General features: G+C 44.5%; 1 protein-coding gene across 2 annotated transcripts in view; it reads right to left on the reverse strand.

Moving 5' to 3' along the window:
* The window catches only part of SLC15A1 (solute carrier family 15 member 1), a 145,793-nt gene that overhangs the window by 79,533 nt on the left and 38,287 nt on the right, over positions 1-27,973 (reverse strand). For both annotated transcript variants that reach the window (XM_079902774.1, XM_079902775.1), the window contains exons 3-19: positions 20,421-20,437; positions 19,618-19,699; positions 19,371-19,512; positions 18,302-18,421; positions 15,445-15,544; positions 15,136-15,226; positions 13,151-13,234; positions 10,570-10,652; positions 8,219-8,305; positions 7,588-7,677; positions 5,797-5,841; positions 5,610-5,642; positions 5,440-5,528; positions 4,836-4,917; positions 2,989-3,108; positions 1,791-1,934; positions 917-966 (exon numbers count right to left, since the gene is read on the reverse strand). In XM_079902774.1, the coding sequence (XP_079758900.1) occupies positions 917-966; positions 1,791-1,934; positions 2,989-3,108; positions 4,836-4,917; positions 5,440-5,528; positions 5,610-5,642; positions 5,797-5,841; positions 7,588-7,677; positions 8,219-8,305; positions 10,570-10,652; positions 13,151-13,234; positions 15,136-15,226; positions 15,445-15,544; positions 18,302-18,421; positions 19,371-19,512; positions 19,618-19,624 (1,367 nt within the window). In that variant the 5' untranslated portion in view covers positions 19,625-19,699; positions 20,421-20,437. The remainder of the gene's footprint in view (positions 1-916; positions 967-1,790; positions 1,935-2,988; positions 3,109-4,835; positions 4,918-5,439; positions 5,529-5,609; positions 5,643-5,796; positions 5,842-7,587; positions 7,678-8,218; positions 8,306-10,569; positions 10,653-13,150; positions 13,235-15,135; positions 15,227-15,444; positions 15,545-18,301; positions 18,422-19,370; positions 19,513-19,617; positions 19,700-20,420; positions 20,438-27,973) is intronic.

Genomic DNA, 27,973 nt, shown 5'->3' on the forward strand with positions numbered 1-27,973 from the left:
TTGGGACTTGTTGATGCAATCCTGTCTTCTGTGAGTTGGGATAGTTTTATTTCTTCCTTTCCAATCTAGATGCTTTTACTTATTTTTCTTGCCTCATGGCACTAGCATCCAGAAGGATTGTGAATAGGAGTGGAGTGGACAGTCTAACCTGGTTCCTGATCTTAGGGGGAGAGCATTTAGACTTTTGCCTTTAAGTACAATGTTAGCTTGGATTTTTTTAGATGTACATTTTCAGAGTAAGGAAGTTCCCTTCAGTTCCTAGTTTGCTGAGAGTTGTTAAATGAATGGATGCTGAATTTCATCAAATGCTTTTTCTGCATCAATTGATATGATGATGTGGCTTTTCCTCTTTAGTTTATTAAGATGATGGATTTTATTTATGATTTAAAAAACATTGAACCAGGGCTTCCTTGGTGGCGCAATGGTTAAGAATCCGCCTGCCAATGCAGGGGACACGGGTTTGAGCCCTGGTCCGGGAAGATCGCACGTGCCGCGGAGCAACTAAGCCCGTAAGCCACAACTACTGAGCCTGCGCTCTAGAGCCCGTGAGCCACAACTACTGAGCCCACGTGCCACAACTACTGAAGCCCGCGTGCCTAGAGCTGGTGCTCTGCAACAAGAGAAGCCACCGCAATGAGAAGCCCGTGCACCGCAACGAAGAGTAGCCCCAGCTCGCCGCAACTAGAGAAAGCCCACGCGCAGCAACAAAGACCCAGTGCAGCCAAAAATAAATAAATTTAATAAATTTAATAAATAAATAAATAAATTTTTTAAAAAAACATTGAACCAGCCTTACATTCTTGGGGTAAACCACATACTCTCATTTTATATCCTTGTTATAGTTGAATTTTACTGTGGGTATACATTAGTTATGTAAGAAGCTGATATAACTTAAGTTTTAAAGAAATACACATACCTGATTCCATTTTTTCCATTTTCTGGCTTCTGGTTAAGGCCATCCTTTACCTGAGAAAGAAAACATTTTCAAATCTAACTTATCAGAATAAGTTCAGAAGGAGAGTGATGTTGGCATTTATCTTAGGAGCTAAGGGCACCATGACTACATTTGCTGGGCTCCATTCTTCAGCCCTGGTTCACCTGAAGTTAAGATGAGCCTCTACAACTTTTCATGCTTGCTTTCTAGTGGTTCCACAGAACACTGCTCTCCAAGAATTTAGGGCAAGCCACTCAACAGTTCCCTAATTAAACACATTACCAAGAAGTCTTAACTCCATATCGCAGTTCTGTACAAGCTCACTTAAATTCACCTTACAGAATACGCACAACTCCTTCATTAGGTCAACTACACCTTCATAGCTTCTTTATATGCTGAATGGAATATCCAGATGCCTATATTTTGTTATGAAATCATTTTTATGCATTTCTACTGCTTTTACCTGATGTATTCACTCTATTTTTTTAGAGACGGCTCTAATTTCCCAATTACTCAGTGCAAATTTTTTAAATGAATGCCATTAAAGATATATTTGAAACTTTATCTCAAAAAGTCTCTGAGAATCCATACAGGTACTCTGTGTGACCTGTGTGCACATACACCATACCATGCCCAGAAGGTCTTTTTAAAATTTGTAAAATTACTATTAACCCTTCCCATCCACCAGTCAAACCTTTACTGGAAGTCAAATGACTGTGTCCTTGAAAAAGGAAGAATTGAGGATTATCTAATATAATACTACATGGGGAGGAAAAAAAGTCACACCACTAAAAGGCCAATAGCACAGTCTCCAATAGCACAGTCAAGAGTCAGCTGCAGGTGTCCAGCTACTTACCACTTGGTATTTGTTTGGGGCCCAGACTAGAAGGATATGGCGATGGCCCTGCTCAAAGTCTTTTACTGGAGTGGGTGGTGATCCAGTAGAAGAAATGTTTATACTTGTCAGTTTGTCTGCACTGAAAGTCATAAAATCACTTGTCTATAATGGGGGGAAAGGAATCACAGTTAATACCAGAGCCTTATTCTGCACTAACACTGTCATGCATATTATTGGCCTTCCCAGGTCATGTTCATACACATCCAAAAATGCCTTGATGGGGGCTGGCATTGGTTTGTCTCAGCCCCCGCCCTAGCCCACCCCTGTGGACTCTATCCTGAAGTTGTTTAGCATTACCACAAGAATTATGATTTTCATCCAGCATTTTACTTTCATTTTAGGAAGATAAATGCTATGGAAATTATTTCTACCATTGGGCAAAGAACAGCATTGAGGAAAAGCAACAACCTGGGTGAAAATCAATACTGGGCTTTCCCAAGCATCGGGAGTCAAACATTCTTTCCTCCTCCACGATTATTAGTTCGGCAAGATCTAAGGGAGTGGTTCTCAGTGGTGGCTGACCGGGAATGTGACCAGTTAAATCAAAATTTCTGGAGTTGGGCTGCAGGCGTCAGAATTGTCAAAGCTCTCCAGACGTAAGGTTGAGAAGCTCTCATCGAGACCAATGACCATCCATCCACAGTAGGGTTTTCCAGTCTCAGCACTGTTGGCATTTGGGGCAGATAATTCTTTGTTGAGGGGGCTGCATGTCAGCATCTCTGGCTTCTACATAGGAGACGCCAAAAGCACACTCCCAGTTGTGACCATTAGAAATGTCTCCAGAGATTTCCAAGTGTTCCCTGTGGGGGCTGTTTTGATAGCTCCGGTGGAGAACCGCTGACCCAGAACCTTGCTATTTAAAGTGTGGTTCCACGTACCGGCAGCAGCAGTGTCACCCGACAGCTTGTAAAAATGCAGCATTTCAGACCCACTCGTCACAAATCTGCATTTTAACAAGCTCCCCAGGTGATTCACAGACACATTAAAGAGCACACTGGTCCAGAGTGAAGCCAAAATGAGATCAGAGATGAAGACATTTCACTTCTGGGCTCATCTTTGGATTTACACAAGAACCAAGAAGATCGGCTTCTCCAAATCCTATTGTGATAACTCAGGTCAGAAGAGGAAAAAGAAAGTTGCATTTCCTTCTACTTACTTGATGCATCGGGTTAAGTATCTCTGTCTCTCCAGGAAAATATATATTCATGCTATCATTTCCTATATTCAATACTTTAATTTGGACTTCATTTCCTTTGGGGAAGACGGGAAGAGTTTTCTGAGCAAAATAAAAGAGAATTGGCAGTGAGGTCTTCAGTGCATACCGAAGATGACCTTAACCGTGGCACCGGAGTCACTTTCCCCCTGGCCGAGGAAGGTGGACTGGCTGAGGCACACAACGTACCCACCACGAAGCCCAGGAGGCCTCCAATCCTGCACTTCATGGCGCCCACAGAAAGTGATGCTCGGACAGAACATGGAAGCAGTCAGCAAGAGGCTGCTCTCGGTCCTACCTAGCCACCTCCAGGTCAGACCTGGTCAAAGGATGCCTGATGTATGAAGCCTGATACCTGAGGGGTCAGAGTAACCGTCGCCTAAATGAAGGTTGATCTTGTTGTAGCGCCTGAGGTCTGCTCTCCCTCGTAACTCTAGAAGCTCAGACCTCAGCCCTGGACATAGTGCTCTGAATATCCCCTCCCAATGCTTGGGAGCCCCCTGCCTCTCACCCTGCTCAGGGTTTCTGCCTTTTCTCTCAAATCCCAGTGTCACTGAAGTAATCCACGTCTATTTTAGCCCCACAATTCATTTCCCACTAGCATAAAGCTAGTGATGTCCAAGAGAAAGTGAGCACACCCAAGCTCAAGGCAGCATTACTGACCACAGCCAACAGGTGGAATGACCCAAATGTCCATCCACAGATAAATGCATCAACAAAATGTGCTATATCCGTATGAAAGACTATTATTCTGCCTGAAAAAGGAAGGAAATTCTGACATGTGCTACAACATGGAGGAAACTTGATGACACCGTGCTCAGTGAAATAAGTCAGACACAAAAGGACAAATACTGTATGACTCCCCTTACATGAGGTACAGAGAACAGTCAAATTCAACGAGACGAAATAGAATGGTCATGGCTGGGGGCTTGGGGGGACGTAGAATGAGGAGTTGTTTAATGGGTACAAGGTTTCAGTTCTGCAAGATGAGAAGTGTTCTAGGGATTGAGGTCACAACAATACGGATGTACCTAGTGCTACCAAGCTGTACACGTAGAAATGGTTAAGACGGCAAATTTTATGTTATACGTATGTTACCACGCTTAAAAATTTAAAGAGAGAGAAGGGAGGGAGGGAGGGAGAGGGACAGAGACAGAAACAGAGAAAGAGACAGAGAAAAAGAGAGACGTGGGGGTGCAGGTGTGGGAAAAGGAGGGGAGGGGAGGGGGGAGAGAGAGAGAGAGAGAGAATGAGAGAGAGAGAAAGATTTTACCTCTCATCTTACATACTACCTAACACCCTGTTTCTGAGAGCTGCTCTCAGACGAACAGCATTAGGAATCTAGTTCAGTCCCATTTTGAGTCCAACAGACGTGTGGATTAGCTTGGGAACTAACCATCATCAGGAATGTTAGGATACAAAAGGCATCTTCCCATGAACAATTTCCCATTACAATTTACATATTTTTGAAGGACTTTGTGAGTGCCGAACCTCTTTTAACCAGATCTCCTAGGAGTTTAAATAGCAAAAGAACAAGTTCCACAAACTTCCCTCCCCTTATAAAAACTGTTGGTTTTTTGGCCCTATTCCTGGTTGCGTCCTTTGCAATGACAAGAACCCACAGGGCGCACTGACTGAAAGGGACTGTTTTGCCCTGCAGCGCATCGTCCACAGCCCCAGGACTTAGTTTATCAGCAAATCCCTGGCCTCCCTCATCCTCTCAGTCCTGGAGAAGGACGCTCCACCAGACCCACCAAGAAAGGCCACTGGAGAATCAGAAAGCAGCTCACCTCGATTTCCACCTGCACAATTGCAGCTGCCACAAAAGCCATGGAAGCCAGGAACATCCCAACCGTCATCTTCTTCAAGGAGCTGGCGGGACAAGCAGAAGGGTGGCTCTCAGCCAGCCGCAGGTGAGCAAGCTGACGGTAAACCCACAAGGGAAGCGCTCCTCTCCCGCCCGCCTCCCCCAGACAAAACCAACTCCCCTCCAAAACACGTGGATTCCAAGCGTCTCTCTGTCTCTTATTCATGACCAGGACTAAGGAGGATAAATGTTACAGCTTCTCATCTGCATCTGGACATTTAAATTCTAGAAACTACTTTGGACCACAGTTACTATTTCTATCATCTACACATACAAGGGAGCCTTAATGAGAGGCTTTTTCAGGGTGCCATTAATAGCACTTTTATTTTAAGGGCAAATTTTCAGAAACGTCAGCACATAGACATCTGATTCGAAAATATTTCTTTGAAAACTCCCTCACGTAGGTGGCGTCATGGGAGAGGAGCCAGACATTCTTTCTGCTGAGGCTCTGGGAGCTGAGGGAGCGCAGCCCATTTGCAAAGCCCTGGGACACATGGAGTCCGAACCCCAACCCGAGGGTCACCTACGTGAAATTGAAGCCACATTTTGCGATCAGGGGATACACCACAGCGTCCATGATGGGAACCAGGATAACGATCAGGATGGCGTTCACGGTCTGCAGAGGAAGTGGAGAGGAGCTGTTACTGCCTCAGCGGTGGCTCTGAGCTCTGGAAGCGACTTAAATATTTTCTCTCACCTGCATCTGATCTGGCTGAATTTCAATAATTCCCTAAAAAGAGGGGGAAAATCTCATTGATAAGTTCGCACAGAGGATCAGTTGGGGGGTTGGAATGTTATGAGAGAGAAGCAAAAAGGGGGCAAAGGGGCTAAAGCAAAGGAATAGGGACCAGGGGCCGTAAAATAGCTCCAGGTCCCAGACTTACAATTTTCCCATTCATAGTTGTTGCCTGCAGCGTCCACCTGGAGCCCTTAAAAACAAGTTAAGTTTACTGCGTCATCTGGGAATGTGGGTTTTAAGCATTTTATAAGCCAGTGTGGAGTCTTTTCCAAATCAGGAATGAGGTCTGAATTGCTATGGGGTTTAAAGATGTTTTTCAGTATCAGGCTCCTCTCCCAGTTCCACTGTGATTATAGGTAAGAAGAAACAACTTGCATTTCTGCTGTTCAGTTAACAACAAATAGTACTCCAACCACTCACAGAGAGCCTACAAAGTACCACTTTGAGATAAGCTCTCCTTCATAGAGACAGAAATGCATTTCTGAGGTTTGCTGGGAAGTTGACATCACCTGCAAGGTGAAAGCATCTTCACACCCTGAGGCTATTTTATGTTCACTGGGATCACAGTTTCAGGAACATTATTACTGCTAAGAGCCTACTGTTATGTTAAAACACAAAAACAAACAAACAAACAAAAAACCAGAAGGGAGTATCATTGTCATTAAAGTAAATTTTAAGAAGTAAAATGGTGATATAACGCAAATGTGGAAAAAAAAAAAAAAGCCTATCGTTGACAGCCTAGGTTGTCCTAAAATGTAATTCCATTAAGAGAGTGATGGATTTAAACCTGGGCAGCCTACTTATATTCAACCTATTTTGTAGTAAAAGATGATGCAGGACTGTACAAGTATATGTTATATATTCCATGGAGAACTGGATATGTGAATTTTTCAACATAATCTATCATCTCTACTAGGAGAACATCATCGAAAGTCAGGAAATATGCCACCGGCTGAGTTCTTAATACAAGCCAGTCACTGATTACTTACTATACATTCTCTCTTTTGATCCTCACAGCCTTGCCCTGGGTTATTACCCTTTCAGAAGGGTTAAGGGATTACGCCAAGTCACACAGATAAAAGGTGCTCAGTGCATTTCTAGTGCAAGCCTGATTCGAATAACCAGTTCCCGCCCAACATGCAAAACTTGTTCTTAAGATGTTGGTCGAAATTTCATACTTACAAATAAGGAGATTAATGTCTATTCTCAGTTTTTTCCAAGAGATGGTTTACCCTTTTAATAATCCCTCCTGTACAATAAGACCATACACGTGTGTAAATTTCTTCTTAAACCCCGGTTTCTAAAAGAAAGGATAGCTTATCACTTTGGCTACTGAGCGTCATGCATTGGGTTTTCTAACCCTATTTAGAAAAATTCCTAGGCACGCATCTTCCAGCTGTGGGAGAAAGAGCAGGGTGACAAGTCAATGATGTGTTCTAGCTCCTGCTCTGATTAGAATGACTTTGGCAGGCATTTCACATTTCTGGATGGTGCTTCTAGCCCAAGAATCCCGTTTCAGCGTGGAAGATATCAAGTCCCTCTCAGTCTAAATACTCTGTGTATCCCATAAAAGACAGTACAGTACAGCTTTTACATGCTGTATCAGGAGAAAAGCTCTGAATTCTCAATTTGGCTGGCAGGAGTCCTGGATACTTGTCTTTCCCAAGGCTCCTCTACTCGACCCCGCCTACTTTTCTTCATTGTTTTGTCACAGAAATGTGGATAGAACCCTCTAGATAATTAAAAAAAAAAAGGGGGGGAAAGAAAGAAAGAAACCCTAGGTGATCGAACAGTTACCAAATAAATGAAATGTAAAAAAGGAACTGGAAGAGAACATTTTCAGGAGCTAAATACTAAGTAGGTACAGCTTGCCATGCGGTAATGCCCAAAGAATGTTTTGTTAATGAAGATGTACAGAAACACAGTTGCATATTACCTGCTGATCAAACAAGGCCCAGAACATGGGGAGAGGAATATACAGGAACATCACTCTTGTAACCATCTTAATTTGAGAGATGAGCTGCTCCTGCAGTTGGAGTGAGTGCGGGGACAAATCAGACATGACCTGTGCCAGAGCTCTCAGCCAATGCTATTTTCAGCGTAGACATATTTGCATCTAGAGACAAGCTGGGAGGTGAGTAATTGTTCCAAGAACCCTATCACAGGTTTCTTTAGAAAACCCCAAATTCCTAAGGTGTTGAAAATAAGAGTGAAAACATCTTTAGGAGGTAAATTATTCAAATTTAAGTGTAAATTCACCAAATGTAAATCCCACCACCATCACTTAACCCTTCGATATTCAAACTAAAGTTATGTGGTCATAATGACATATAACGAACGGCAGATTATTCCACATGAATAACTATGAAGAGGTAATATTGTTTCCAGATAAATTATATCCATTGTTTCTCAAGGTCTTTTCAACATAAATAAGCACTCTCACACAGAGTCTTATTTAAAATGCTAATAAAGTTTATGAAGATACGACTGATAATTCTGTCCATGTAGCCTATTTAATAATACGCATTACGATCACTGGGGCCGTTGAGGCTGTAATCATCACTTACGTCGTATTTCTCGTTAGCCCAGTCCAGCCAATGCTCCCTCTTGGGAAATTTCTTACTCCGATGCCTAACCCTATTTTTGATGGCAAACTGAAGGAAGGAAGAACAATCAGATTTCAAAACAGAACTGATTCCTTTATCAGTGCAACACATTTCAATGAAACTCCCTTTAATGGAAGACTTACAAGAGAAGCAAAATATAAAATTGTAGATGTTAGTATAATGATGATGCTAAAGGCATGACATGCATTTATTTCAAACCTCTCACTAACTGAGAGCGTTTGAGCTGGGGTAAACGAAATCACGCTGTTACTTACTACTTTACTCTCCGGATTCTCTAGAGAGGAGCGTTCAGTAGAAATACAACACATGACACATTTGCCATTTGAGTTTTCTGGTAGCCATGTTAACAAGTAAAAGGGAAACAGGTGAAATTCATTTTAAATATATTTTATTTAACCCAACAAACCCCAAGTATGGTCTTAACATGTACTCAATGTTAAAAAATTAGTGAAAAAATTTACATTCTCTTTTCATACCAAGTCTTCAAAATCTAGGGTATACTTCACGCTTACGCCACATTTCAATTTGGATGCTAAATTTTTACCAGAAATGTTTGATCTGTATTTACACTGTCTAAAATTTATGCTTGAAAAACTAGACTTACACACCTAAGTTGTTTCAAACATATTTAAAAGCTGTCCAATAACTGAATTGAGTACTGGTTTTGAAATTTAAGAGAACCCACTACATAGAAATACGTGTATAAGAAATTACATAATTTAAATTAATTTAAGTGAAATCCAATTTAAAATTCTGTTCCCCAGTTGCACTTGCCACATTTCAAGTGTTCGATAGCCACACGTGGCTACTGGCTACCATACTGGATGGTGAAGGCCTATTATAATGTATTACAGTCACATGAAGGAGAGGGAGAACTCACTACATAGAAACAGAAGTAGAAGAAAATAAAGATTATAGTTGAACATACTTTAAAACATGGTAACACTGATCCAAAAAACATACCTACCTACCACCACCCATTACAAAATTAGAGGCTTCCAAGATTCCTTGTTTGTAAGATGCCTTTAGGAAAGCAAAGTGCATTCACAGTGATGTAACAGCAGGAGAAGACGATGGTGATGCCAGCTGGGGACATGTATGTGACTTTGTGACTTAAAAGCAATAACTCAAAGCTACAAGGTGACTTAGGATGCTGGGAAATAACAATATCATTTTCATGACTAAATAGCTTGAAATTGTTCTTTTGGCGTTGGGGCTAAGTCATCAGTTACTTGGGAAGAAAGAACTTAGAGATCACTGGAATTGGATCATTCCTATTAGACTGGAAAAAGCTTTGTGGTGGGAATAGTTCCAATGTTAGAGGAAAGAGTAGGAGGAAAAGGGAATAGCAGCGAGGCGGGAGAATTTTTGACTTTGATAAAGTATACATGTATAGTTTAACACAATAACATCAGGAAAAGGGGAAAGTAAGTGACTAAAATTATCTTAAGGCTGCCTTTACATCCAAAAGATTACCCACACTTAAAAAAAATGAGTGACACATTACTCCCTGATTATACAATGTAGATATTCCTTTGAAAAAAAATGGGTAGCACATTTGAGAATAAAGTTATTTGACTCCATTATTTAAAAATTCCTACACTCAATATTGATTTCCTGCCTTAAAATGTGCCTGTGTGGACACATACCGTGTAGATGCACATGGAAGAAACCATATTCCGCATGTTCCTATTTGGTGAAATAGTCTTGGAAACAAGACTCCTGATGTCTGCGTAGTATGACATAGATGCACTATAAGTTAAACACTGTTCTATTTTCAGCAACTTGCTGGACTTCAATTTTTGTCATAAATTTTTTTCTAACTATTACATACATTGATAATCTTTTCATGTGACGCTGTGTTCATTTTTAAAAGTTATTTTCTTGGCCTTAGTTCCTGCACGTAGGATTACTGACACTTTCCACACTTCAGACTCTGGATATACACTATGAAACCAGACCTCTCCATTTTTGTTTCACTGCTCCCTGACAAACATCAGATGTTGTCTATCATTTTAAGAGGTAAAGAGTCCCTTTGATTTGCTTTTCTATCACCACTGATCTTATTTTATAAGTTCAATAGCCATTTCCATCCTTCCCTTTTTGAGTTCTGTTTGTGTCCTTTTCCATTTGGTGAGTTTTATAAGAAACTTCAATTTATCAAAAAAGGAAAGAACAAGAATAAAATGTCTAAAGGAAAGTCAAAGGTTCATTGAATTTTAATTTAAAGGAGGTAGAAGGCTCTGGGGTGACTAAATGTGACTGAGAGAGAAGACTACTGAAATACTTACCCCAATACACCTGGCGACTTTAGCCATGACATTACCCTGGGGCTGGACCTTCTTGTACATTCCACTGCCAATGACAAATACAACTGGGGAGGGCAAAAGAAGATAAGTCAACAGGGAGTTTGACAGAACTATCTGTGAACTAGAATATGTGTTTTTATTTGAGTTACAACCTTGTTCTGGAGATACCGGGATTACTCATTAGTGTTGGTTTACCTCCCTCTCTCCTGGTTTCCAGAGTGCTTTTGATTCTAATGATCACAGCAGCTTCTGAGTAATATTATATTGTGTTCTCATATACGAACATTGAAGCCTAATACTATCTCCTTCCCAGAACTTGGGGCAGCTGGCAGACACTCGGTAGAGCTATTTGAGCACAAGTTCTATCCCTCTTTACAGGGATAAATGCTTTCACAAAGCAGATTAATGCATTAGTCTACAAATACATAGAACACAGCTTTAATTTTCTGGCTGCAATAGCAAGAGAAAGTTTCTTCTTTTTTTTAAATCTTCAGACAAAAATAGGAACTAATCTGTTGAAACTTCTACTTAATCACATATGGCAGAATTTATTCTGTGGTCATGGTACAGAAACAGTTAGCATTAATTGCATGTGCAGTTACAGTTTTACGAAAAGTTAAAAAGTTCTTTTTCAATTAGGCCATTCTTCCATGGACCTTCTTATAAAATGCATAATACTGTGAAAATAATTTAGGGGGAAAAAAAAGCCTTTCTGCAAGAGACTCTGAAAACCACAATCTCTATGCTGGGATTTCTGATTATCCAATATCACAATTCAATAATTTTAAAACATCGACGAATTGCTTGACTTCTACTTGTTTTCCCCAATTTAAGAAGACATGAAGTTTTGCCAACTCTCAAGCATATCTCCAAGTGTGTGCCTGGATTGTAGATGTTCTTTGCAGTTAAAGGAAGAGGAGTTTACTTGTATTCTCACCCAATGCTAATTTCCCTCAATCCAGACATGGAATACCCAGTTGAGTATTCCATTTGAGTTTACCTCTTTTTGTCAACCAATATTTTAATCTTTAAGCTTCTGATTAACTAATGAACTTGTTCAAGCATAGGACTGTTGCCGATAGGAACTTCTAGAGAGGATGGTAAGGCATAGGATTTGGCCTCTTCTCAAATCCATTATAAGAAAAAGCATAATCTTTGATGTAAGGATGACTCACAGGGACGAAAAGAGAATTTACCTGATGCCAATTTAACACAGCATCTGGCATAAAACAATAGTTTTTGAAAACCTATCTCTTTACCCAGAATTGAAGGAGAGAAGGCATATATAAGCCTTCTAGGGGAGAGTGGCAATATTTAAACAATTACAGAAGAAAATGGATGTTAAAAAGGGGGCGAATCCTGAGCTTTCGCCTAAGTGTAAGGATAAAGCTAAATTACTACAACATGAGCAAAAGAGATGAAAAAGGGCATACTCAATACTATTAAAAACTGGTAAAAAAAAAATCAGAGAACGTGATAGTGCTGACTGCTACCTCATCTGAGAGGGAGGAGATGCTATGAAGGCTTGAGATGGTTATTGGGTTCTGTTTCCTTCTTTTGCTTCTGTTGTAGATTAAACTGTGTTCTCCCCAAAAGATGTTGAAGTCCCTGTCCCCAGGACCTCAGAATGTTACCTCATTTGGAAATCCAATCTTTGCAGATGATGAAGTTAAGGAGAAGTCATTAGGGTGGGTCCTACTCCAAAATGACTGGTGTCCTTATCAAAAGGGGACATTTGGACACAGATGCACGCACAGGGGGAAGGCTGTGGACCGACTGAAGTTATACTGCCACAAGCCAGGGAACGATTAGAGGTAGCAGGGGAGCCTGGAAGAGATTCTTCCCTAGGGCCTTCAGAGGAAGCATGGCCCTGCTGACAGATTGATCTTGGACTTCCAGCCTCCAGAACTGTAAGACAATTAATAAATTTCTGTTGTTTAAGCTACTCAGTCTGTGACATTTTGTCATGGCAGCCCAAAGAAATGAAGACACCTACCATCTTTTAAACTGGACTATCCCTTGTAGAAAACTCTTCAGACCTCCTAAAAAGCCAATGCCAAGAACTTATGTGCAAATGACTATACACATATATTCCTCCCAGAGGGAAGACAGTCTTGTAGAAACATTTAGAGATGATACATTATGGAAAACTAGATGTTCACTGGAAATATTTAAGTGACAATTGGACCAGGTTGCCATGTCTTCAGGCAAGTTGTAGATGCGCACATGTTGATAAGAACAAAAGCTTTCAGCCATGGTTTCACCTAGTCTAGCAGATTCTATCACCTTCTTCTTAATCTGCCTAAATAGTTTCAAACCTTTAAATGTCCAACTCAGTTGATCCCCTTTCCTCTGGACTCTTTTTTGATCCTACTTTCTCTGAAACAACACGCCAACTCTACTTTCTTTGAATTCTCAGAGTATGTTTAACATGGGATAGCAATTCTTTGTGTTACTTACTATTACAATTTGTTACATGAACTTTTAAAAGCTGGTCACAACAATTAATATGAAGGCCTGACCTGATCACAGGACTGTAGTAATTCAACTGATATCTACTTACTCAGAGATACAGCCATAAGGGCAGCAGGAACCCCAAACGCCAATGGGTAACAAGCTTTTTTACTGTGAATTCCACATTCTTGAACTGGGGAGAAATGACAAGATTAAAATTCAGTATGGCAATGGTAATACTCATCTATTTCCCGGTTTTGTAAATCCCTAACTGGTTCTTACATATTGTTTTCACTTAATGTTCTAGACTTATCCATTTGCCTTACTGATGTCATTGCAAGTAGACGGTCATTGCAGTAGACCGATGTCTACTACAAGGCTGAGCAAACGGCTTTGCAGTAGAAAGAGCAGGAGGTGGAGGCGGGTTCTGACCTTAGCCACTAAATAGACGTCTGATACCAGCTAAGCCAAAATCAGTGGGAATCCTTATGTTCTGTGGACTGACTTACTGGGAGAGACGAAAATGACCTAGACACAATAATATGAAGAAAGTGGGACTCAGAAAGTAAAATCAAAGGGCCCTGGAAAATCAGGATTATATGTCCCTGAATTCATGCCAATTAGAAAACAATTAGATGACCCAGGGTAGGGGTCAATAAACTTTTTTGTCAACAGCCAGATAGTAAATCTTTTAGGCTGTGGACCTGTCCTAACTACTCAGCCCTGCCTTTGTAGGTGAAAGCAGCCATAGACGATACACACATGGATGGTCTTGTCCAGATCTCTGGATTTGGCCTGTGGGCCATAGTCTCCTAACTCCTGTCTGAAGATCTACTTTAGCTCTGAAATCCTAGGGTTGGTAGGGAAAAAATTAAGACTCTGGAAGGGGCAACAGAAATTACTGGAAGTCCTTTCAATGGAGTTCTGGAGCCTCCAGGAATCATCTGATCCTAAAGGGGTTTGTCTTTGTTTTTGACCAACTGTTTCACAGTTCTGCAGAGAAAGAACTTAACTATGCAGAAAACTATAGTCATACAAATGTTTCCTGTTCGTTACTGTACAAATGATTCCTATTCACAGCAATGCAAAATAATCCCCCCATCCAGTAAAGACCTAAATCTCTGTTAGTCAAATCCTTATTTGAACTGATTGTAGCAGCTTTCCAGTTCCCTCATCAACTAATAAGTTACATAAAATCTCTGTCATGCTGACGTTATATCTGTATGAGAGCCATGATGTTCCCTTAAAAATTATCCTATTACACATTTTCTAATTCAAACATGCACAACACATATTCTAGTAGAACCTGGAGGCGGGGGAGGTTAGGGGGTGAGAAAACATAATGTAAGAATAAAAGCTAGTACATTTTCATACAAAGCAAGTTGGAATGGGGTTTAAGTGTCATCTTCAAAGTGCTACTACAGGCAGAAATACATAAACTCCATAAATTATCTTCTTTCATAGTTTATTCTGACTCGAGGTGTGGACACCATAGTCCTGTTTTGGTCTAATTTGTCCCCAAATATTCCCTTCCATATGGGAAATTCATAAACCCTCAATGGAGTGCTGACAAGCACAAAACTGTGAGCTGATGACAGACGCTGCCCCATTCTCTTCCTTGGGGGCAGTTCTTTTAGAAATATCTGAGATGATGGGAAAGCAAAGAATAAAACCTTGCCTGCTAAATTCTTCCTGGCTCGCTGAACGTCATTGGGAAGCAAAGCTTGAAGGCAAAAATGTCAACTATGGCCCACCCGCTGTGGTTTCCAAACAGCCTCTCTTGTCTTATCTCTTACCATGAGTAAGGACTTTGCATTAATAATAAGTTAGAAAAATCGATTGCTATGCTAAGGATGGTTTAACTTCTTCAGGGGTCACTGGGATAAGGGATTCAAATAAGATTAGCAGTTAAATCTTGAAAGAAAAGTAGCTGGCATTCCAGATTTCACTGTATCCTCTAGGATGTATGTGACAGCTGAGGCATCGTGGGAGAATTGTGGGACAGGACAAACCAACAAGGACTCAACCTTTTCACCTGACTTCTCTTCACAATTAAAAAAAGAAAAACCAAGGTCCACTTCAGATATTTTTTACCTCTGAGCATGGGAGTGATGATAGTAGACAGCAAACTTCCAGCATTAATGGCCAAATAAAAGATGGAAAAAAATCTGTTTCTTTGTTTTTCCTGTAATAAAAAAGGATAAGGTAGGGTGATTTTGGCAATACAGTAATGGATCAACTGTAGCCGATGATCTGACTTGACTTTGAACTTAGCTTTGGTCAGTGTCTTACTTTCATGTGTACTCGAACAGCCTCCAATGGAGAATACACTTTGACCATGGAATTTGATTCCTCGGTGTTTATAATCACTTACATGGTTTCTGTGGTGACGCATGCTCTCACCTGGCCCTTTTCAAACTGATCTCCACCAAATGCAGACACACAAGGCTTTATCCCTCCGGTACCCAGAGCTATCAGGGCCAGGCCAACCATGGACAGTGCCCTAGGGAAAGAGATGGGTATTGCTGAAATGTGAGATCCTTAAAATCATCGGCCTCTCTTTCCCCTAATTTCCCTAAGAGGACCAGGCACACAGAGAAGGGATTCAACCTGTATCAGAAGATAATTCAAGAAATGCAGTCTTGACAGTTGAATGAAACTTGAACTCAAGGGTCTTCAAATTCATACTTTTATCTAATAATTTACCATCTAGAAAATTTAAAGAAATGACTTGAATTCGGAACAAAGATTCAGGTATGGAGTTCTTTTGTAGCCTTATGATTTTTAGCAAAAGAATGGGTAAGTGAAATTTTAAGCATTGTCTCTGGTACAGTCATAACAGACTAATAATAGTCATTAAAAGACATTAGAAAACATGATTTAATTGCAAAGCAGAATAGCAGGTTATGTAGTAGGATCTTAACTTGTTCACAAAGTACAGAAGACTGAAAAAAGCAGAGCAAAATGTTTATTACTATAACTTTTTATAATAAAAAAGAGATTATTTATAATAATAAAAGGGATTAAAGAGTTGGGGTTTTTTTGGGTTTTTTTTGCGGTACACGGGCCTCTCACTGTTGTGGCCTCTCCTGTGTGGAGCACAGGCTCCGGACGCGCAGGGTCAGCGGCCATGGCTCATGGACCCAGCCGCTCCGCGGCATGTGGGATCTTCCCGGACCAGGGCACGAACCCGCGTCCCCTGCATCGGCAGGTGGACTCTCAGCCACTGCGCCACCAGGGAAGCCCTAAACTTAAATTTTTTAAATTTACTTTTGTGTTTTCCAAGTTATCTGTGTTTTATCTCCTGAATTGAAGAAAAGCACTCACAGAATTTACCAACCCTCATTTTGTTAGATTTACAATAGGTTACTACAAATTTCAGGTTTTATAAGTGTTGATTCCATATCTTCTTGATTGCTAATATTGTTTTAAAATGCTAAAAAAATATTTTATGAAACAGATAAAGTCAAGGAAGATACTGCACATAGAAAGAATTCTTTAAAAAATCATGCCCATCTTCCTAGGCTAACTGGCAGAAGCACCTCTTTCATCTTGCTTGCCTCTTAAAACAACTTGTGTTTGGCGGTGTCACTCTGAGCATTTTAAAGGACAACAAAAACATGGCCGGTTGAATATTATATACCGTGCACTCTCGTGAGGACTGTAGGCAGGTTTCAATACTAACCTCGTGAAATAAAATAAGTCACTAAGCTTTCTTGAGTACCTACTGCTTGCCAGGCAGTGCTCTAGGTGTTCTACCTGGATTAACGCACAGGCAGGTACTATTACAAATAAGGACAACTGGGCACAGAGGTTAAGAATCTTGCTGAAGATCAATACTAGTCAGAGGCACAGGCAGAACTTGAACCCATACGGCCTGGCTCCGAACTCCATGTTCTTTTTTTTTTTTTTTTTTTTTTTGCTCCATGTTCTTAATTGATATTGTTGCTTAGAAAACTGAGGTGTGGAGGAGATAAGTTGGCCTGGGTCCTACAGCTCCTCTGTGGGACTCAGATCCTGGTAATCTGAGCTGTGGATTATACCCTGCTTATACCCACTCCCCTCCACCTACACAGCTCCCTGGGGACACCACGGGTTCACATCCAGGGACCTAGCCTGGGTGGCAATCTGATTGACTAACAAACCAGAAACACAGATACTGCAGATACTAATTTGAATTTCAATAATACTTTCCCAACCCATTAGATGGTTTACTCATAGATCGAGGAATCGAAACAAAAGAACAGAAAACGAAATAAATCTTTACAACTTGTCTGCTAGGCCAGACTGCCATGAAGGGAAATTCATCTCACAGAGGAGCAGTTGTCAAGAGCACTGTTCATCAAGAAAGCAGAACATAGGGCTAGAAAAAATATTTATGAAACTGAGTTACCGAAAAATGAGCAGAAATGTGGTACAAGACAGAAAATCAAAGGTACAGAGTCTTGAGGAAACCTGGGGCAATTGAGGATCAAGGTCTGTGGGAGTTCATGTCCCTCTAGGGAAGATGGAGATTAATACAAACATCCTGTGCACTGACCACGCCTCATGGGAGATGCACCCAAGACACCAAGCCTTCAAGTGAGCAATGACTCCAGACAACTGTTAGGATGGTGACATACTGAGGACCCAACTCTGAGTCAATTCAACACCTTTCTCTACACTGATGAGGGTGGAAAGCTTTCTTTACACTTATGGTGAAGGTTCAAGGAAAATGATTAAAAATTAGAGCACCAAAGGAGGGAGGGATAAATTAGGAGTTTGGGATCAGCAGATACCAACTACTATACATGAAATAGATAAACAGGGCTTCCCTGGTGGCGCAGTGGTTGAGAGTCTGCCTGCCGATGCAGGGGACGCGGGTTTGTGCCCCGGTCCGGGAAGACCCCATATGCCGCGGAGCAGCTGGGCCCGTGAGCCATGGCCGTTGGGGCTGCGTGTCCGGAGCCTGTGCTCCGCAACGGGAGAGCCCACAACAGTGAGAGGCCCGCGTACCACAAAAAAAGAAGAAAAAAGATAAACAACAAGGTCCTACTGTACAGCACAGAGAACTATATTCAATATCTTGTAATAAACCATAATGGAAAAGAATATGAAAAAGAATATATAAATGTATAACTGAGTCACTTTGCTGCACATCAGAAACTAACACATTGTAAATCAACTAGGCTTCAATAAAAATTTTTTTTTTTTTAAATTACAGCACCAAACAAGCAACTAGTGAGAGGATGGGGTAGGGCCGCAGTTAACATCAACTCACACGTGCACAGAAATATTGTCAGGGTTTCCATCATGGTTGAAGTCCACGAGGTCATTAATTGAGCTCACTGCAATGACTACTTGTCCAATGGTGTAGACAATGGACAGCGACACAATTGTCCTGTGTTAAAAGAGGTCAAGAGAATCCAAGTTAATTGTACAAGAGCCATACACTTCCTACGCCAGCGCGAAAAGGCCTCTGCTTCCAACTTTCAAAAGCCCAGTCGCGATTCTCCTTGTTTCTCAAACTGGGACAATTACCTGATAAACCTTTGCAAGGCAGAGCCTGCTGAAGAATTTTTCCTCAGCATGTAAGCACTGAGCGAAGTTTTGGCTGCGAGAACCTGGGGAGGCAGAAGATCTGTTCTTTCTTTCAACTATTTGAAAGACTCAGTGTCTATTGTTACCTAGCTACTGAAATGATGACCTGTATCTTTAAATAGTCAGAGATATTTATCTTGCACCTGGTAACAATATTCGGGCAGGAGTGGTCCATTGGTTATTTTTGAATTATATTGAGTAATTTTGAGATAGTGAATATTCCTGCCTCTGCCCGTGTCATGCATTTGACCTGGAAGAGCCTTTACTTCCTTCTGTGTTAAGTCCAAGGAAATGTCCCAACGACCCGCCCCCTGCCCCCGCATCGAGCGCACTCTTGGAGCTCTTCCTGCAGGACTGGTTGAGCACCCCGTGCTCGTGGTCCAGCAGTTTGAGCCTTTCAGCAGCTGGGTTGTTTTGAGGGAGCTTTTTTGTTCTCCCAGCCCTTAATTTCTCACGCGTCATTAACAACAGACGCTATCCCTCCTACTATTTCAAGATGCGACAAAGACGTTATAAGTGTTTAGAGGAGGAAAAAAAATCCTACCGATGCTACCTGCATTCACCCTGCCGAATGCCAGGCACTGTGCTGAATTCTGACTATATGAGGATGAGTAGAAACAGGGCCTGGGACTCTCTCCTAAGAGTTTTACGTTCCCTGATTCTTCGTTCCCCTAGCCCACCCTCCGAAACCCCAAAGCTTATCATTACTCGTTGGCTTGCTCGTTAACAAGAAACCTGCCACGACTCACTTGAACTTCCCCAGCCAGGAGTCGGCAATGAGAGCTCCGAGAATGGGCGTCAGGTAGCACAGAGCCACAAACGTGTGATAGATGGCGGTGCTCAGATTGTCGTTCCAGTGGAGGAAACTTTGAAAGTACAGAATCAGGATCGCTTTTTGCCGAGGGTGGTGGAGGACGAGAGGGCAACAAAGTTAGCAGTGGCTACAGTAACTCAAGGTCTTCACTGACGGGGGTGGGGAGAGTGTTGAAGAGTTACCTCTCATTCCATAGTAGGAAAATCTTTCACAGAACTCATTGATCACGATGAAGAAGATGCTCACGGGATAACCAAAGCAGCTCTGACAAAGAGAAACAGTCTGCGTTTGAAACAAGCTCCTCACTGGTCCATATTCGCCAGTGAGGGCTAACGGCGTGGAAAGTAGCGGATGCGTGTTTAGTAACTTATCAGAGGCACTCCAGAGGTGGAATCAAGAATTAAAAAGTTTCATTCCCTTACACTCTACATAGAGACAACAATGAAATGAAGATTTTCTTGTTTTATAGTTTTACTGTTAGTCTGAGAAAAGCTAGACAGGCAGACCTCAGAGATATTGTGGGTTTGGTTGCAGACCATCGCAATAAAGCAATAATTGCAATAAAACAAGTCATACAAAGTTTTGGGTTTCCCAGTGCATATGAAAGTTACGTTTACACTATACTGTGGTCTGTTAAGTGTGCAATAGCCTTATGCCTAAAAAAGTAAGGTACATACCTTAAGCTACGAATGCTTTGCTGCTGAAAAATGCTAACCATCATCTGACAACACAGGGTTGCCACAAACCTTCAATCTGTACAGAAACACAGTCTCTGGGAAGCACAATAAAACGAGGTATGCCTGTACAGAGCATTTCCTAAAGAGAAGAAATGTCCCACGGGAACTCAGGAGGGTCCCCTCATTGGTGTGAGATGCGTGAGGTGCATTTGTTAAGCAAATGAAGCACAGCTGTGAACATTTACAGGCAAAACAGGTTGTAAAGTTTACATCATGAAGCTACGTGGAGACGTAGAAAGGATACTCACCGGCCGTGAGAACGTTCCTGAAAGAAAACAAAATGCCGCCGTTAGAGTCAAGTACTTAAAATGCTTTCGGCTGAGTTAAGCTCAGACCCTCCGTGTTGGTCAGGCCGTCGGGTGTGCTGTCCAGACCCTCCGGCCCCGTCCAACATCCCAGTCCCAGGCCTGGGCCGCTTCTCCGAGTCGGGCTGGGCTGGTGGCTGCATTTTCTTTCAATCACCTGCTCGGGCAACTCGCGTGTGTGGTCAGGATGGAGAGCCAGAGGCTCCGAAAATCTGCCGGGACCACTTCCTCCTTAAAAGATTTAAAAAGGCTGCCCGATGCCCACGGGATAGAATCCAAACTTCACCATCTCACAAGGTCAGAGGGTTTGGATGGGGGTTAAACAGAAAACGCTTAAGAGTGCCTGCTACACAGTGAGGTCCCACGCCCGTCCTGTTCCCCGGGCCGCCCTTCCTCCCGCCCGGCCCCGGCACACAAGGCTCCCGGGAAACGCCACGCGCACCCACCTAAAGTCCTCAACGAGACAGCGACCCCTCTGCCGGGAAGCCTCCTTTTAACGTGCCCCTTCCCTTCGCGAAGCCTCCTCTGACCTCCCCACGTCCCCGGTGTCTTTGCGTCAGAAAAGTGAATTAGAACAGGAAGAAAATGGGTGAGAATCCAAGTGAGTTGGTAAAAACTGGGTGCCGCTGACCGCCTTCGAAGTCCTAGCTGTCCCCTTGATCCCCTCTGTTCCAGCCCCTGCTTTTCTGTCTCCGCTGAGTTCCGGCCGGAGCGGCCTGTAATCTCACCTGCGCCACTGCCGATACCGACAGCCTGGCCCGCGCCAAACAGGGTCTGTCACAGGCTGTCCCAGCGCCCACCGCTCCCCGCGGCCCCTCCTCCGGCCGCACTGACGACCTTCGAGTCCCCCGCGGGGCTCTGGATCCGTGACACCACAGCAATGGTTCTCAGACCGGAGGCTGCCTCAGAGGCACCCCCAGGGCTGGGGGGGAGCAGGCTTCTGGCCCCCACGCCCAGAGCTGCTGTCCCTGTAGGCCTGGCGTGGTCCCTCGAGCTTGCATTTCTAACAAGTTCCAAGGGGATGTCGGTGCTGCTGGTCCAGGGACCACACTCGGAGAATCACACGCAGACTGTGAGGTCGAGTTGCCTGACCGATCTGAGACCCGCCTGTGCCCTGTGTCCCGGGGCGGGGGCGGGGCGGGGGAGGGAACCGGACACAGAAGCCGGACGGCTCGCTGGCGTCTCCACCACGGCCCCCAGCGCCAGCTCTTGCACCTTCCCCGTTCTGGGCCTTTCCTCTCGGACCTGCCACCTTGTGTTTTCATCATGTGCAAGTCCAGGGCCCCATCCCACAAGAAACAAACTGCAGCTCTGCCTGAGGAACTCCCTTCTGGGCCTGGACCGCGTGGTCCTCCAGGCCCCCTTCATCTCGTGGGCCGGGGTCTTCCTTCCTGAAGCCGCTCATGCTGGGCTGTGGGTATCTGCACTTCCCCAGCTCAGCACGGCCTCACACCCCACACCAGACAGTCTCCAATTCTTGCCTCATCATTTAAGAGCAGTGATGCTATTTTAGTCCTTGTCCTAAGGTGGGAAATATTAAAATTCTGGAAGGAGAGTCTTCACCACTAACAGACTGGTTTTCTCCCCAGTTAGACTTCCTTGTGGGAAGGGGCTGCTCTCAGGGGCAACATGTGAAGAATGCGGGCATGGGGTCAGATGGGTAATGGGATCTCAGTCCTGACCCCCCGTGACCCTGGGCAAGCCCACCTCCCCTGTGGACAGCCTGCCTATCAGATGAAGATAACGCCACCCACCTTCTAGGATGACTGTAAGAGTTCCACATGGGAAGCCCCAGACCAGGGCTCAATGGGTCCTTCAGTGGGAGATGCTACCACATCAGGATACTCAGCCCCTCACACGGTGCTTTTCAGAGTGGAAATTAAATGTTTGTTGAATGAATACATATTCCAAAGATCCAGCCACATCAGTCATCAAGTACCGTGTTTAGATCCTGGCTCTGCCACTTAGCAGTTCCATTTGCCCCGCTAGCCTCCTTCTGTTGGTGAGGCTGACCTGGTGGGCTTCATCGGTGTCCCCATGTCTTCCCAATCCCCATAGAGTTTGGCCAATGGGGAGCCGTCGCAGGAGGTCAGAGGGTCAGGGTGTTCCTCTCCCTGAGGCTTTGCCCAGGCCACCTCAGATGGCTGAACCCTCAAGTGTCAGCCACTGTGCCTCCGAGGTCGGCCCTCTCTCTCTCCACACGACTCTCCTTCCAGGTTTCCATCCCGGTTTTTTCCACTTCCTACAGGTGGTAACAGTAAGGCTGATACTCCGGGTACCTGCACCATCACTTATGGTGCCCTGCCCCCCACCCGTCTAAATGTCTTTCTGTGAATAAACACCCCTATTTTGAGAATGCCATCGGTTTCCTGCTGGGACCATCATGGACAAACAAGCCACGTTTCATCACCAGACTACATGTTGCCGTGTTTCATCACCAGAGTGGGGAAACGGCCACTCTGCTGTGAAATAAAAGGACCTGCCAGGAAGGCGCTTTTGCAAAGTTCTACAGGACCAGCCTGTTGGCAGTATTCGAAGCCTGTTTCTTTGCTCTGTCTTCTTGAGGATCTAGCAGGACCATACGACGCTCCGCCTACTTCGACTTCAGATAATGTAGCCTTACCACTGTCTCCCAAAGACCAGACAAAGCAATGAGTGTCGTCCACACAACAGCTCAGGTTGGTTCTTGCAATGGGCCTTCTAGAGAAAAGCAGGAGGAGGGTATGAAAATCCAGACTCAACAGAGATAGCCTGGAGCTTTGCTGCAATCATCTCTTCCACATGTCTCTCAGAATTTTGGTTTGCAGGGAAAGACTTCACCTGGCCAGGGTAGCACCTGTGATTTTTTGGCTAAATATTACTTAGCACCAATTATTTGCTAAATAATAATGGCAAAGGTTTTGTTTAGTTCAGACATGAATAGGGTTACAGCAAAGAGATCTTAAACCTTATTACAGCAACTGTTGCACCCAGAACTACATGATGGAAAATGAAATTCCTGAACTCCAAGTGAAAATCTGAGATTTAGTACCCACTCATCACTCGGGAAGTTTTTTCTTTTCTGAAAGCTGTGTGTTCCAAAGAACCACTTTTATTGCCGTGGGGCAGAGGTTGCTAAGCTCTTCTTTTATAGAATTCAGAGCTACTTACTGCAGTCAGCATTTCTTAATACACCCGTGTCCTCTCAGGATTGCTGTCTGAGGAAGCTAAGTGTGGAAGGGGGGGTTACGTCGAGCCTTAAGTCTGAACTCAAATTTCAACTGTCACAAGATCCTGTTTACTTTGGTAGAGTTGGGTCTATTGTTGATATCCTGATAGTAAATCTGATCGGCATATTTGAGTGGTCCGATGTTTCTAGCATCTTTCATGGGTCACTTGGTTTTAACTACTGGGTCAGAGTAAAACAGCTTAGCCAGTCCCGGCATATAGTAACCATGGAATCAATGCTGGCTATTACTGTTATTCTAAGCCTAGCAGTGCTTTTGTCTCTCTTTTGGCTAAAGAATTTAGTAAAAAAAGTGTACATTATAAACCTCTATGATTACTGACTTCTGAGGACAGCAGGAAAAACCAAGAAAGACACACTATTGCTTTCCAGTAGTTGATGGAATCTCTCCATTAAGGTGACTATTTCCTACTACTTAACGAAGCACATTCCATATTTTGAACCATTTAGGGATAGAAACCCTAACTTTAATGTTTTATTACCTAGAAACTGATAACTCCCTCAGCAACATGATGGGCGTAAAGAGTGCTTTTCTAGGATTTAGACTTGGGAAGGGAAGGAAGAGGCATCTTTGCCGGATCTAACAGAGAAGCTCGTGCCTGCATGCAGAGAGAAAAATATCCCCTATCATCGCCGGGAGGGAAATTGAGGGAGAGATTTAAGTACTGCATCGTGCGTTGGGGATGACATTTCTTCAGTCGCATGGTGTGGGTGGCAGAACAGTGGTCCCCCGAAGATGTCCGTGTCCCAACCCCCAGGGCTTGTGGGTATGTTACCCTCCACGGCAAAAGGACTTTGTAGGTGTGATTCATTCAAAGACCCTGAGATGGGGCATTTATCCTGGATTATCTGGGTGGCCTCAGCACCATCAAAAGTGTCTTTGAAAGAGTCAAAGGAGGAGATATGAAGACAGAAGCAGAAGTTGGGGTGACAGCAATCGCTAGAAGGCCACCACGATCCAAGGTATGTGGTGACCTCTAGAAGCTGAAAGGACAAGGAAATGGATTCTGTCCCTTGAGCCTCCAGAAGGAACCAGCCCTGCCAACACCTTGCTTTTGCCCCAGTGAAGCCCATGTCAGGCTTCTGACCTCCAGAGCTTTAAGACGATAATTCTGTGTTGTTTTAAGCCACTGTGTTTGTGGTGATCTGTTACAGCAGCCATAGGTGACTAATTCACGTGGGTTTGCCTCAAGCTCTGTAGATGGAGGTTTCATCTCTATTTACATAGATCATAAGACTCACATCTCCTAGCAAGTTTTATTTGTCAGCAACATGTCCTTTTATCACTTGTTTTCCTGAGCTACACTTTCTATCCGAGGGCTTAGGCGTCCATACGCGGCACCTGCCTTTTTGATGGGATTTGGCAGCATCTGTACTTGCTCAGCTGCCTTCTGCAGGTTTCTGACTCTTCATAACCCATCTCTAAAGTGGGGATGCTGCCCTACAGGGTGGCTACCCTGGGACTAAGGGGGTCTGAAAACGGTTTCATAAACCGGGAGTAAAACGAGTTTCCTCGATTATGGCTCTTTTAGGCTGTGCGTATGCCTCACAAAGTCGGTCACAGGAGACCCCAGGGGACACAATGCTCCTGCTAGAATATACTTAGCCTCACTCTCAGCAGAAGTAGCTTCTGAGTTAAGGTGAGAACTCCTCTCACAATATTACCCCTGCAGTTAGTAGATGGAAGGACATGGGACTTTGGAATCAGCTTGGAGACAATCTTCCCAGCCATGAGGCTCTGGTCAAAACACTCAACCACTGGCCTTCCATCTCTTCATCTAGAAATGCTAACACCTTCTTTGCAGGTTGGTTAGTAAGATCGAAGCTACATTAATAAGATGAAGTGTGTTATTTACTGCATCCCGTGAAGACATCTGGGTAGTGTGGATGGATGTTTGGAATGGACTGACTTGAAAACAGGGACAAGAATTTGCCATGGGGAGCCCTGGCAGGGGTGAGAGGTGGCCCTTGAAGAAAGAGGCCGTCCCCTCCAGGGTTGCTCTCATTGACCAAAATCGGAAGGTCCTTATGATGTCACCTGGGGAAATTAGGTCATGGGATGAGGAAGTTGTGGACAGAGAAAAGTCAGACTTCTCAAATACAAGCCACAGTGGCAAGCACTGACTTTCAGTCAAGCTGTTTTCAAATCGGCAGCAGTATAGTGCGTGACTGTGTGAGTGGCTGCAGGGGTGAAAGGAACGTTCAAAAATTCTCCAGCGCAGCGGTTCTCCACGTGTGGTCCCTGCACCAGCAGAAGCAGCTCCTGGGAACTCCATGGAAATGCAAACTCTCAGGTCCAGCCCAGACCCATGGAATCAAAACCTCAGAGGGTGGGGCCAGCTGTCTGTGCCGGGGATACAGTTTGGGAGCCACTTGCTGCCCCAGAGCAGAGCTAGGGAGCCACACGGGAGGGGTTGGGGCGCAGGCAGGCGCTGAGCATCACTCACGTCTGGGTGATCAGCTCCTATGATGTGATTCTGGCCTCGGCTCTTCATTCCCTCTTTCTGAGCTCTGTCCTCCGTTCACCAGGACGACGGTGACAAACAAGACGCCTTGCCTCACCTTCCCGTCCCCTGCCCACCCCACTGACCTGAGCGTCCCGGGTGAAGGCTCTCAGAACTGCCCTCAAACCTCGCTGGCTCTGCTACCTGCAAGGCCAGGCCTCCCCTGCGGACCTGACTTCCGTCATCCTCCACCGCAGCAGTCCAGCCAGGCCTCCTTCTTCTCCCTCCCTCCAGGCTCCTTCATGGCTCCCGGCAGCATTAGGGCAGTTAGCGCCTCCCCCCGCCACGCACCCATCAGTCTCCCCATCCTCTCTCCCCGCTTAGATCCCTTTAGCCTCTTTACAATCACCCCAGACACAGCGAGCTGTTCTGACTTCTGGAAAGTGTTTCAGAGCCTCACATATCATATGATCCCCCCCACCTTTTTTTCTTTTTTGAGAAAATAAAGCGTGTGCCATTTCAAAAAGAGCCCAGCAGGACATGCACCAGGCATAACTGCAGCTGAGCTGAGACTTGGTGGCGGGAGAGGCAGGGGGGGCTGGTGTTGCACCCCTGCTTTGATTTTTTTTCCAAAATTGATCAGCTTTGATCAAGAAGTGAAAGGGCTTTTCTTTCCTTCAATGGGTTTTTCCCACAGGAGTCAGGCTAGTTACAGAACAGGCTCTGCACCTGTCACCCAAGGCCCTAGTTTCCAGAGTGGCTCTTCCTGAGGCTGTTTCTTGCCTGATAGATGATTTTTTTCCTTCCTGGAATGTCTGGCCACATGTCCCACCTCAGGGTCCCTGCTCCTCCGCATGGCAGTTTTGTGTGCTTTAGAAAATTGTGATCTTTCCAGCCGGATCCTGCCTGGAAGGCGAGGCTTGCAAGTGGAGAGCGGCTTGGTGGTGCCTTCCAGCCGGGGCCCTCCTTCTGGGGCCCCCAGGATGGGCGCAGCCTGCACACCGATGGGCACAGGCCCTGCCCACCCTTCACTTGTTTTTATAGAAATAGCCTCTTTTCCACGACTAACTCCTTCCCCACTAAGAGAGAACCTATTTTTCCTTTGATACATTGACAGATAGCTACATAAACACAGAACATACTGATGTATGGTTTTCCTAAAGCCATTTAATCAAGCTCCTGGCTGTCCTGCCGGCACCGCTGCTAAAAGCAAATGCGTTATCAGGCCTTTGAGAACGAAGAATTTCAGCTAAACCCGAGGAACATGGAGCTGCTTTAGAAATCTGGGGAAGCCAGTGCTCATGGGACAGTGTAGGTTTTATGACGTGACCCTGGCACGATGCCGTGGCAGGGGCTCAGCCTGGGGCGCTGGCGACCTTGTATCCACACAGACCGAGGCGTGAGCCCAGATGCCGGGGCGTGGGGCTCTCTGTCCAGCCCCAGAGGAGACAGACGTGGGGTATGAAACCGTCCGGCTGCAGCCTGGCACTGGCTCCTCAGCCACGGGGTCCCTCACCACTGTGCTGCCGGCATCGGCCCCTGTTGTTTCGGCGTCGCCCTTCTTGCCTAGTCTTCCCTGTGGGTGCAGTGAGCTGCCTCGTGGCATCCCGAGCCGCCCAGCAGCCAGGCCTGGTCCTGTGTGTGTCCGACGGCCAGGCCTTCATCTTTCTTGAAACCTCCTTCTCTCGGCCAGGGGCCCCCTGGTCAGGGCCTTCGTTTCCTGGGGCTGCCACAACACTGTACCATGGACAGAGAGGCTTAACACGATGGAGGTGCATCGTCTCGCAGTTCTGGAGGCTGGAAGGCTGAGATCAGGCATGGGCTGA

This window comes from Stenella coeruleoalba, assembly GCF_951394435.1.
Source record: "Stenella coeruleoalba genome assembly, chromosome: 18".
In the NCBI taxonomy this organism is placed as follows: domain Eukaryota; kingdom Metazoa; phylum Chordata; class Mammalia; order Artiodactyla; family Delphinidae; genus Stenella; species Stenella coeruleoalba.